At 37.5% G+C, this 12520-nt stretch overlaps 1 protein-coding gene across 1 annotated transcript in view; it reads right to left on the reverse strand.

Annotated features, from left to right (window-relative positions):
- Zip102B (Zinc/iron regulated transporter-related protein 102B) overlaps positions 1-12385 on the reverse strand; it is a 29906-nt gene extending 17521 nt beyond the window's left edge. Inside the window, exons 1-2 of the mRNA XM_083121093.1 lie at positions 12195-12385; positions 4191-4299 (exon numbers count right to left, since the gene is read on the reverse strand). Coding sequence (XP_082977219.1) covers positions 4191-4299; positions 12195-12290 — 205 coding nt within the window. The 5' untranslated portion in view covers positions 12291-12385. The remainder of the gene's footprint in view (positions 1-4190; positions 4300-12194) is intronic.
- Between the last annotated feature and the right edge of the window lie 135 nt (positions 12386-12520).

The following is a 12520-nucleotide window of genomic DNA, read 5'->3' on the forward strand; positions in this document are numbered from 1 at the left end:
AGCTCGATACGAAACCGAGAATGACATTCATTTCAAATATGACAAACCCGAGAACGAGACAAACATTTTCAGCTCGATACGAAACCGAGAATGACATTCATTTCAAATATGACAAACCTGAGAATGAGACAAACACTTTCAGCTCGATAAGAAAACCGAGAATGACATTCATTTCAAATATGACAAACCCGACATCGAGAGAAGCATTTTCAGCTCGATATGAAACCGAGAATGACATTCAAGTCAAACTATGATAAAACCGAGAACGAGACAAACATTTCCAGCTCGATACGAAACCGAGAATGACATTCATTTCAAATATGACAAACCTGAGAATGAGACAAACACTTTCAGCTCGATAAGAAAACCGAGAATGACATTCATTTCAAATATGACAAACCCGACATCGAGAGAAGCATTTTCAGCTCGATATGAAACCGAGAATGACATTCAAGTCAAACTATGATAAAACCGAGAACGAGACAAACATTTCCAGCTCGATACGAAACCGAGAATGACATTCATTTCAAATATGACAAACCCGAGAATGAGACAAACATTTTCAGCTCGATACGAAACTGAGAATGACATTCATTTCAAACATGACAAACCCGAGAATGAGACAAACATTTTCAGCTCGATACGAAACTGAGAATGACATTCATTTCAAACATGACAAACCCGACATCGAGAGAAGCATTTTCAGCTCTATATGAAACCGAGAATGACATTCATGTCAAACTATGATAAAACCGAGAATGAGACAAACATTTCCAGCTCGATACGAAACTGAGAATGACATTCATTTCAAATATGACAAACCCGAGAACGAGACAAACATTTTCAGCTCGATATGAAACTGAGAATGACATTCATTTCAAATATGACAAACCCGAGAACGAGACAAACATTTTCAGCTCGATACGAAACCGAGAATGACATTTATTTGAAACATGACAAACCCGAGAACGAGAGAAGCATTTTCAGCTCGATATGAAACCGAGAATGACATTCATGTCAAAGTATGATAAAACCAAGAACGAGACATACACTTTCAGCTCGATACGAAACCGAGAATGACATTCATTTCAAATATGACAAACCCGAGAACGAGAGAAGCATTTTCAGCTCGATACGAAACCGAGAATGACATTCATTTCAAATATGACAAACCGAGAATGACATTCATGTCAAACTATGATAAAACCGAGAACGAGAGAAGCATTTTCAGCTCGATACGAAACCGAGAATGACATTCATTTCAAATATGACAAACCCGAGAACGAGACAAACATTTTCAGCTCGATACGAAACCGAGAATGACAGTCATTTCAAATATGACAAACCCGAGAACGAGACAAACATTTTCAGCTCGATACGAAACCGAGAATGTGTTTCAATGCTAAGATCAAGATGCAAAGAATTGTGCGTACATAAATGTAAATCACTACATTTCGAAGAAAAAATTAGGTGTTCGAACAGAACTAATCTATTACAATGCACGTATTACTTTATATTTTGGTATATTAAAATAATTGACTTTCAGCAGATTTGTATCTCCTTATTTACTATTCTTGTTCAACAACGTACGTACGTAAAAGCAATATCGTGAACTGGGCTACGAACAAACAGCACTGGCTGCTGTTGGAAGAGTCAGATCGGTGTGACGTCATGCGGCAAGGGAGTGGCCTCTAGCTTCAGGGGGTGATGGGTTAGCGCCCTACACTTTCTTGATCTCGGCCAAGCTGGGGGTGATGTGATCAGCACCATGCTCCTGGCTGCTATTACCCCCCATAGTTTCCTCAAGGTACCCACTTTATATGACGCTAGGTGGGTGCAAGAGCAGCTTGAACAGGTTGAAAAAGTCCTGGTTCTTCCCCACCGGGGATCGAACCTGGGTCTCTTGCATGGTAGTCAGATGCCCTAACAACTGAGCTACGGCGGCTTCTTATCACAAGAGAAAGATTCCAATTTTGGAAATCACTGATAAACGAAGATTGAGGATACTGTGAAATGAAGGTATAATAAAACGGAAGAACCAAAGAAAAAGCCTTGAAATCCAAGAAAGGTTGGAAATTCACTCTTTCAATGTCAAGATATGGTATAGAGACTGGTAAAAATTTAACCCTCTGTAACCCGTGTGGCGGCACTCAGTGCAGCCTTTTTTATTTTTTTTTATTTACCAGCCCAATAATAGTCGGGAAAGCACTAGGTAACCTATCTACACTATTCTCACGACAACATAGAGGGGTTCTCACCTTTTCTCGGGCGTTCTTTCAGTTACTTACACACCTCTGAAGTGACCAGACTCCTTCGACGGCACTCAGTATTGTGTGTGGGAATGTTTCGTACCTTAAACCATAGCATGCCACCCATGCATTTGGCGGAAATAGAAATAATAAAACGACTGTACATTGTTCAGAATGCAAATTATTTGCATGCAGATACCATTACAGTGCACATACGAAATGTCACAGTTGTGAAACTAACGATATTGAAAAGTGACAAATAAATTTGAACATAACATAAAAATATTTTGTAAGTTTCTTCAAGTTGTGTTTTATACATTTGAGTGCTTTTTCTGCGACTGAGAATTTTGGAACAAATAGTTCCTCTCTAAGCCCATAAAAGTTGTACACTTTTAACTTGTTTTGAAAATTATGTTGAAAATTTTTGAAAAATAGTTTGAAAATTTTGTGAATGGTGAGTTCATTTTTTAGTTCCTTCATTAAGTGTCAAAGTTTTAATATTTTAATATTCGCCTGATTTCCAGTACATGCTAGTGTAATTCAACGTCAATTTGCATCAATAATTCATGTAAATAACATTTTGACAGGGTGGCACTGAGTGATGTGTGAGGGACATTTGTGCTACTATGAGGATGCGGATGAACATATGTATGAAAAAAAATGGTATTTCTGAAACAAAGAAATGAGTTAGAAAAGACAACTGAAAAGTTTGAACTAAAATGTTAAAAATATCGAAAGTGATTTGAAAGATTACAAAGAACAGAAACAAACCATTTGATGAAGTTCGTTCTTCAGTCCACTTTATGCTCCGGTAGGCTAATCAGTACTGGACCTACACTTTAAAATGGGATCCAAACCACTATGCATATGTCCCCTCTGCAAGAATTAACCTAACTTCTCCTGTTGAATAACAAAAAAAAATGTTCTCACTGGCAAGCAATTTTTTCCCCTGAATTTATTTACCCAATTAGCTTCTACACCTAGTACCTAGTACTGTGATTATAAGTAAACCAGACTGTCTTGGTGGTGAAGTGAGTTGAGCATCCCACACACAAACTGATCACACTCCCAGTTTGAGCTAAGAATCAAGCATTCATATGGGAGTGCCTCATCATCAATTTCATCGGTAACGTTTCCGATTGTTTTATGATTGTTTTCAATTTCTCCTAGCAGGAAGACTAATTATCATATAGTTTTGGCAACCATTGTCACACGACCATCCTTAAAGTAATGAGCACTGTTATTTATGTTGAAAATAAACAACTTTAAAATTACCTTACGCAAGCATGTGTACTTCCCGAACGTATTTTCCATTGACAAGCAACTGTAAGTATCGTAGACTAGTGGGAATTAATGTAGAAGTAAATCGGAACTTTAGTAGAATGCATTTAGGGACTTTATTTTAATGCTAACAGAACCAAACCTGGCCTGCCTAACCTAACTATGAAAGCACATATTGAACAAAATCTTAGTAATCGCCAAAACTCCGCAGTATGTGTTAACAGAAGTAAATTGAAAATGAACCATGTTAAGTTTGCATTTGAAGCATGATGAAATCGCAATTAAACCAAAGGAACTTGGGCCATTTCATCTATATCACAACACATTCTCACTGTCCCAATCAGAAAAAGAAAGTGATAGAAAAACTAGGGCAAAATAAAAGTACAAGCAGCACAAAAACACATAAATCCACTCCATGGATATTATCACTGGACAAGCCAATTTTGGAAATGTTGACTTTCTGATCAATTGGAGGCTAATGATCTTGATCAAGGTTATAATTTGATTAAGTACTTTATATTTTTTTCAAAATCTGCTGATTTATTATCCCCCCCTCCATCATTTGTTTGTAGTATATAATACAGCACTCCTCTTAGATGTATAATTATGGGTGTTGTTTCACATTAATATTTAAGAACAAGTATGAGATAGATAACTTACCAGGAACTTTAACGGAGAACAATGCACGTACACCTTCGGGAATAATAACAGCAAGGGCAGTACCAACAAGCAGACCTGCTCCAAGTACTGATACTTTCTGTAATTTATCCTAAGGACAGAAAAGCAATTAAGGTTCATTTCACAAATAAACATATAATATATATATTTGACAGATTAAATATTTGTTTTCTAGGTTAAATTTCTGGTATAGTTCACATACGATTCACTACAAAGGATACGGACACTTTTCAAAATAAATGAGAAAAAAAAACAACAACATTAGAATATGTTTGGTATAGAATAGATTCCTTCAAGAAGTTGATTCAAGAAAACAGTGAAATTTACTGTTATTTCTAAACGATGCCAAGTACTAATGCACTGAATATTTCCTGACTTTTCCACTTTTGTGCACCTATTATCAAAATTTTGAGAGTTGAAACCATTCATTAAAATGAGAGAAAATCTGTACCCAGTAATAAAAAAGATGAATTGCACATAATTAACATAAATGAACAAAAAGGCTCCCCCACATGATTGAGTGGCTATTGCTAATGGCTTCAGCACAAACAGGCTCTGGTTCGATCCTCTGTGGAGAAAGACAATTCATGTTGACACAGCATAGCGAGGACAACTGGGGAGTTACCATACTTGAAGAGAATAGTAGTAGTAGTAGGACTTCAGTCCAAGATGTCAGATATCAGCATTGGAACCCAATGCACTGACCACTCACTTGTAATGCAACAAAACTGTAGCTTGGCAAGCTGTGGTAAAATCTATATGGATAGTTTTTCTTTTCACATATTCATATTCTGCAGTGAAAAAATACCAAGCACACCAACCCTGACCTGCATATATAATCTACTTTACAAGTTAGGAGGGTTAGATTTGGTGTTCTCTTTCAACTGCATGTACGCTACAATTGGTTGCAAATTTTGTACTTCACTTGCAGATGCAGCATTTCTTTTTCATGCATGTGGTTTAGTTCATCCTTAAGGGGAATTTCGCACCAGTTGTGCATTTATTTCAATATCATCGGAATGGGCAATGTTACTAAAAAAAAAACCTTGACTGTAGAAGAGAATATGAAATTCTCTCCATGGAAATCCTGCCACAAATTTTCGGTGGCCCCCTTCCCTGAGAAATGGATTAATTGAACTGAAAATGCAACTGATTTCATGTTTAGACCTCTAACCTTCTTTGTTGACCATGCCAATGCAATTTCGTGACTTAGTGCATTCTCAAGAAGTCAATTCTTTTGTGCTTGCGAGAATAGGAAGGAAAATGGCTTGCAGCTCCTCAAATAAAAGGTAAGTACAAATATATTTTACTATATTTTTGTAAACTAATAGATGATTTCTGATCTTGAAATGTCTCTTTTTCATTGTAATAAGTAGAGCCCGGAAGTTTGGCAAAATGCCTCTTTTTATCTACTGCATATATTGATAAAATTTTTTGGGATATACATTTTTTATGTTGTTTCGAATGTTTTAGAAGCCTTTTCATTTTGCCTATTTGGGACCCCACTGCCTATTTTTAATTATAATGCCTTTTTTTGCGTTTTTCAATGAAATTTGACCATTTTTTAAAAAAATATCTTGGCATTTATTTTTCTTCCGTTTATTATGTGAATAATTTTCGCTTTATTTAAGTAATATTGAACTCACGCATGTTTCAACATTGCTGAAGGAGAAAAGTGTGAGAAAAAAGTATTTCCTGCTGAGTTAGGAGTCGGTAACGCGTCTGACTATCATGCTAAAGGTCCCGGGTTCGATCCCCGGCCGGTTCAAATCCGGGAACTTTTCTAACGTTGGCAGCAGCCCCGGCGTCCACCCAGCGTCGAATAACATGGGTACCCGGGGGAAACCCTGGGGGGTAAAGGCGGTCAGGGGCGTGGTGCTGATCACATCACCCCCACTCACGACCGGATCAAGAAAGTGTGGGGCGTTACCCCCACACCCCCTATACGCCTTCATGGCGTGGTTCTAAGCACAGGGGAACACTTTACCTTTTTTTAACATTTCCTTGTGCATGATTGACTGCTGAAGTGGAGAGGTTGATTTTGAACACAAAGAAGATATTTCTGAAATCTCCCTCTCGAACCCGAAAATTTCAGGAAGGTGCGCCTGAGCTAAGTTTACCTCCGCAACCAGTCTTGACAAGATGGGGAACCTGGATATCAGCAGCTATATATTATGCTAACAACCTTGAAAAAATCAGTGAGGTGATCGATGCTCTTCCAGAAAATGAAGCGGCTTCAATTCATGAAGTGAAAAACCCCTGTGCTATTCAGAACTGAAGAATGAACTGTCGTTTATTTTTGCACATTATTGTGCATTGCCAGAGACAATTACAAAGCTAGAAAAAAGAGGTGAGACTCTTGTAGCATCCATGAAAATCTTCGAGGAATCTATGCAGCAGATGATGGAAGTGCCAGGAGAAAAGGGGTCAGCTGTTGCGGAAAAGTGCAAACGTGTAGTGAGTGCAAATAAGGACTTGAAACAATTGAAAACAATTTGTGATATTCTAAAAGGTGAAAATGCTGTTACCAAAATGAGTCCAGCTACATTAGCTTGTTTTATGTATGCTCCAATAACTTCTGTTGAAGTAGAAAGATCATTTTCTATTATGAAGAGCATTCTCTCTGACAGACGACTATCAATGAATGTTGAGAACTTTAAAAAACAACTTGTAGTTATGTGTAATCAAGATGGAGAAAATTGAAATGCTCTTCCCAATTTAGATTTTAACATTTTGCCAGAAATTATAGATAAAAGTAAGCGACTTCTAAATGTGCCTTTTTTCGGTTTATTTTGCCTTTTTTTTCATTTTTAGTGCCTATTTACCACATTATAAATGCCTTTTTGCCTGCCTATTTTAACGAAAATAAATGCCTGAACTTCCGGGCTCTAGTAATAAGCGATTTGTAATTGTAGCACATAATATGCCCAAAAATATTATTTCAAGTTACTTTGGCAGGAAATCCTGCCACCAGGCATTTAGATGCTAAATCTGAAATGACAAACAATTCAGTGAACGTCATACTTGTTTTCCTCTTATAAACTTGTTCTGCCCTTGCCTCTCTCAGTTTTGGCACCTTGCCCCTTCCGGTTTTGGAACCCAACCGCCGGCACTGCTTCGGTCATTCCCTATCTTCACATCTTCTTTCTGCCACATTTTCCTTTCCTTTGTATTGTAGTAGATATTCGTTTAGCACAAAGGCAAACAAACAGTACAAATACATAATTTCCCGCAGTCTCCCAAATTCTGAATTTTAATTGCTGATTTACAGTTTGCATCTTAGTCCTCAAAACCACAATGATTCAATAGTAATGTTAAACTTTTATTATTATAATATTACTTTATTCCATTAATTACATGAAAAAAGTAATATGTACAAAGACAAGTTACACTTACTACTTGTTCTTACAGGTTCTCTCTCAATGACATTTATGACCTGTGACTGAAGACTCAGATGAGGAGACAAATGACTCAGTGGCGTGCCTAAGGGAGGGGGGTTAGTATTCATAAAAAAAATTTCAAAACCAGGAAATGATGGCAAAATGAGAGCTGACTGCTAAAAAAATGTATACTTATTCCCCCCTTTTCGAAAATCCTGGGCACGCCACTGGACTGGCTGTAGTATTGCTCTTCTCCAGCCAGTTGAAGACCCTGAAGCAGATACAGATGTTGACTCGGATAAAACAGACTAAACAGAAGAATTACCGGAACACCTGGCAAGGAGAATTCTCCAAACAAAAGGAGATGTACTACCCCAGAGATATGCAGGGAGTTTGAAGAATCCTGGTAATTAAGATTCACAACCTGAAAAGCACAAATGCAAGGAAGAAAGAAAATGGACATTGTCCAGTTTGAAAGGCATGTTGAAAGCAAATTACGAAATCTTCATCCCTCGTTCTCCCCAACTGCTGTGGATTATGCAAACCATCTCTGAATTTCTTTCAATTGATGTTATCAGTTGATATGATTGTGGAACAAACTCAAAGTTATGCAATACAGAAAAATATACTTACCGAGCCAATAACAAAATAAAATAATCTAATCTTCATTACAATACCTTTTGCTTCTGAGTATTGTAGGTTACCAAACCACCATATGCATTAGAGTGGATGTATTAGATATACACAATGAAATAATATCTTGTGCTATGAGATGGGATATATTTGATCACATAATGTGCCACCTACACTTTGCTGATATCAAAATGAACCAATGATTGTTACTTCAAAGTAAGACTTACTCATCAAGCTGTTTGGAGTAGCAAGAAGAGTTGCCAGGTCACCATTTTTGAAAAAACAGCATGCACTCAAATATGATAACACTGGACATTGGATTGTGAAGAGCAATAAACCAAATTCAAGATGTAAGAAATGTTCAGGACGTACTACATGCAATTGTGGTAAATGTGTATCTGCTCTCCATCCTGAGAACTTAAAGGCTTTGCACGCATTATGGAGCAGATCTTAACTGATGTTTATAGAGGCTGCCGCCAGTACAGGAAAGTATCGGCATGTCTTTCAGTGCTTGCCGGATGCATACAATAATAACGGTCTTACTTCAGTACCAAACATTCGATGCTCGATATGACATAATATGCCACTCTAAGAGTTAGTGTTTTCAGTTGAATGTTGGGGGTGCTGAAAGGAAGAAAATTAAGGGATGTGCAAGCACCCCCTCATGCCCCCCTGGCGACGACCCTGTTGAAAGATCATGTTACATACACAAGATAATCCTCACAGAAAAAAGCGAAGTTTGACTGTGAATAACATGAAAGAAATTATGTATTCAGGGTGGTCACTCTAGGACCATGATAAAATTCAACTATAATTCCTGGTTTTAAAGGAATTTTCAAAAAATTCAATGGCACAGGCAGATATTTTCTCTATTTCAACCTTACGTATTATCGCCTCTCACCACACACACACACACACACGTATATTAACAATATAAATGGTCTGTGCGATTCCAATGTATCCAAAAATTGAAATTTTGGTTTTTAACGGTTGTACCTAATCAGTATTTTTCATGAATTTTGAACCATTTTACATTTTTTGGAACCTAGTTCAGCCTACTTTTTATAACCTATTTTAGGATTTTTAGAACCTAAAAATCCAAGGTCTACTCATGATGAGCCACCCTACCGACTAGACCACCATGGCTCTGCTAGGTTAGGAGTTGAAAGCAAGTCTGACGTGTCCTTTTGCTATTTTGGTGTGTATACAAAAGGGGTTTTACTAATAAAAAGTGGTCTAAGTACTCCAACATGGCAGGTTTTTACTTATGTGTGCCATTCTTTGGAATTAAATATCTCCATTATTTGTGTTTTCCTCGCTTTGGCACCAATTTTACATTGTGTAAAACATCGAAATATGTTGATTAAAAAATTCAACAGAATTCTCATGGGGCTACGATGTGTCAACGGTCCGGTAGTTTTAATGCTCTTATAGTGTGCCCAGAATGACATGAATTGCGGGAAATATGTGAACTAAACGACACACACCTCCGTGCCTAGTCATTAGAATCGACACAATGCCAGCGCACATCGATGCCAAACTTCTGCTATCGTTCGCCCACCAGAAATCAAGTAGGAGCAACAACAAATTTTTCTTCCTTTTTTGAGCATGCTTTTTTCCGTGTGTTCGTTGAAGTTTGATTGTGTTGTATTTCACTGTGTGCATGGTGTGGTGTATATTTGTTTCATAATGTCTCATAAAGAGAGACCTGTAGTACACAGCGAGGCCAGAAATATAATCAGGAACTCGTCAAGTTTTGTGATGAAGAGAAAAGATTGAAATCGTGGCTGTTTCCAATGGAATCAGTGTCCGAGCGAGCTGACGATAGCCACAGAGAAATCAGTTTCAACTATCTTCCGGATAAGAAGAGAAGCTACAGCACAAAAGTTGTCTACCCCTGGTAAGGCAACGCGTAGTAGACCGAAAAAGATCGTGATGTATGATGCATTTTACGTCTAAAGGTCCTGGAATTTTACACAAAAAAAAAGACACTGCCTACTTTAAAGAAAGTGCTGTTGGTTGCCAAACGTGAAATGCGTTTTATCGGGGGAAGCGAAATGCTTAGGAAGTTTTTGAAAGAGATTGGCTTTTGTTTTGCAAAATGCAAAAACAGAAGACACTTGTTGATAGAGAGGAATGATATTGTTGCTAAACGTGTCCAGTTTCTGCGAAAATTGAGGAAAAATTACATGAATGAGAAAAGACCAGTTGTTTATTTTGATGAAATCTACATTCACCCTACATATATTGTGGGTAAATGTTGGCAGGTGGAAGGTAAAGGTGGGGTTTACTCAAGTGGAAATGTTAGGCAAAGGTTTATTATAGTACATGCAGGGGGGTAAAGTGGTTTTACCCCAAGTGCTCTTCTAATTTTTAAAGCTAAGTCCACAACGGGAGACTATCACAATGAAATGAATGGAGATAATTTTTTAAAGTGGCTAAACGAACATCGTTGCCTGGTTTACCTCCCAACAGCATTATTTGCTTCGATAATGCATCGTACCAAACGATGCGAGTGAATAAACCACCAACAAGCCCATCTCGAAAGGCTGAAGTACAGGAATGGCTAAGAGCAAATAATATTAGTTTTGAGGAGGACATGACAAAAAGTGAATTACTGTGTACTGTAAAAAGACACCAACAAGAACTGCAGTATGTGGCAGATGATATATTAAAATAACATGGTATTTGCTTCGATAATGCATCGTACCAAACGATGCGAGTGAATAAACCACCAACAAGCCCATCTCGAAAGGCTGAAGTACAGGAATGGCTAAGAGCAAATAATATTAGTTTTGAGGAGGACATGACAAAAAGTGAATTACTGTGTACTGTAAAAAGACACCAACAAGAACTGCAGTATGTGGCAGATGATATATTAAAATAACATGGTCACACCCCACTGAGATTGCTTCCTTATCACTGTGATTTGTCGCTGATAGAACTAATCTGGGGTATTGTTAAGAAGAGAGTGCAGAAGCAAATATTGAAGAACTAACAAGGCAAGCCTTCTCGTTTGTTACACCGCCAGAGTGGAAAAATTTTAGTGATCATGTGAAAAGGCTGGAGCGTGAGTACTGGGAGAGGGACGGGATTATGGAGCAGGAGGTGGAACGGCTAGTCGTGGAGCTTCGTGTGAAGAGTGATGATGATGAAGATGACGACACATCACAGAGTGTGGACGACACCGGTGAAGAACAAGATGATAATCTTCATATTACTGGCATCTCTCCGTTACTCCCTTCACCAACTGCACACATGTAACAGTATGGTAAGTTCTTTCATTTACTTACTTCATTCTATTCTATTCTTTGCATATATCGTGTTTTCATTTGACATTACGAATTTCCGCTACATTTTATTGCTGCAGTAACGGTTCGGATTGTTTTATAATTTCTCATAGCACAAAGACTAATTATCGTAGAATTTTGGAAATCGTTGTCACACGAAATTTGAACCTTTCTTAAAGTAATGAGCACTGTTTGGACTCGAAAAAAAGTTATTTATGTTGAAAAAAACAACTTGAAAATTACCTTACGCACTTCTCATGGACAAGATATTCTCCGTCGACAAGCGACAGTAAATATCGTAGAAGCGTGGGAATGAATGTAGAAGTAAATCGGAACCTTAGTAGAATGCGTTTAGGGACTTTATTTTAATGCTAAGGGAACCAAACCTAACCTGTCTAACTTAACCACGATAGCATATATTGAACAAAATATTAAGTGATCGCTGAAACTCCGCAGTATGTGTTTACATAAATAGAAATCGAACCATGTAAAAATTGCATTCGTAGCGTGATGAAATCGCAATAAAACAAAAGGAACTTGGGCCAAGCAAAATCCCACCTTAAAGAATGTTTCGCAATGCATAATAAGTAAGTACGAATGTAAAAAATGACGAAATGGACGAGTGAAATGTGTTTTGGCTATAACAGACTGGTACCCAAATACAATATTGAAGTATGCCGTACCTCTGACATTGACATAACCAACGGGATAGATCCAGAAATATAGCTTCCAACTAACATAACAATAGTCAAAAGAACTAATTTTAAAGTCTCCTCCATTTTGTACGATTTAAAAATAACTATTTCACTGAACAGACTTTTTTTCACTCCTAACAACAACTGTATACATCTACGTAGCCATGTTATCTTCCTTCCTCCCGAGCAGAAAATCAGTGTAGTGTTTCATATACTTCTAGAGTAATATTCGAGTAACTACATTAACAGAAGAACCAATAGGAATGTAAATTTCATATTTCACAAAACTCAATCTAACCCTAGAGTTAAAAAAG

Source organism: Lepisma saccharinum, chromosome 4 (assembly GCF_977018435.1).
Source record: "Lepisma saccharinum chromosome 4, izLepSacc3.1, whole genome shotgun sequence".
NCBI lineage: Eukaryota > Metazoa > Arthropoda > Insecta > Zygentoma > Lepismatidae > Lepisma > Lepisma saccharinum.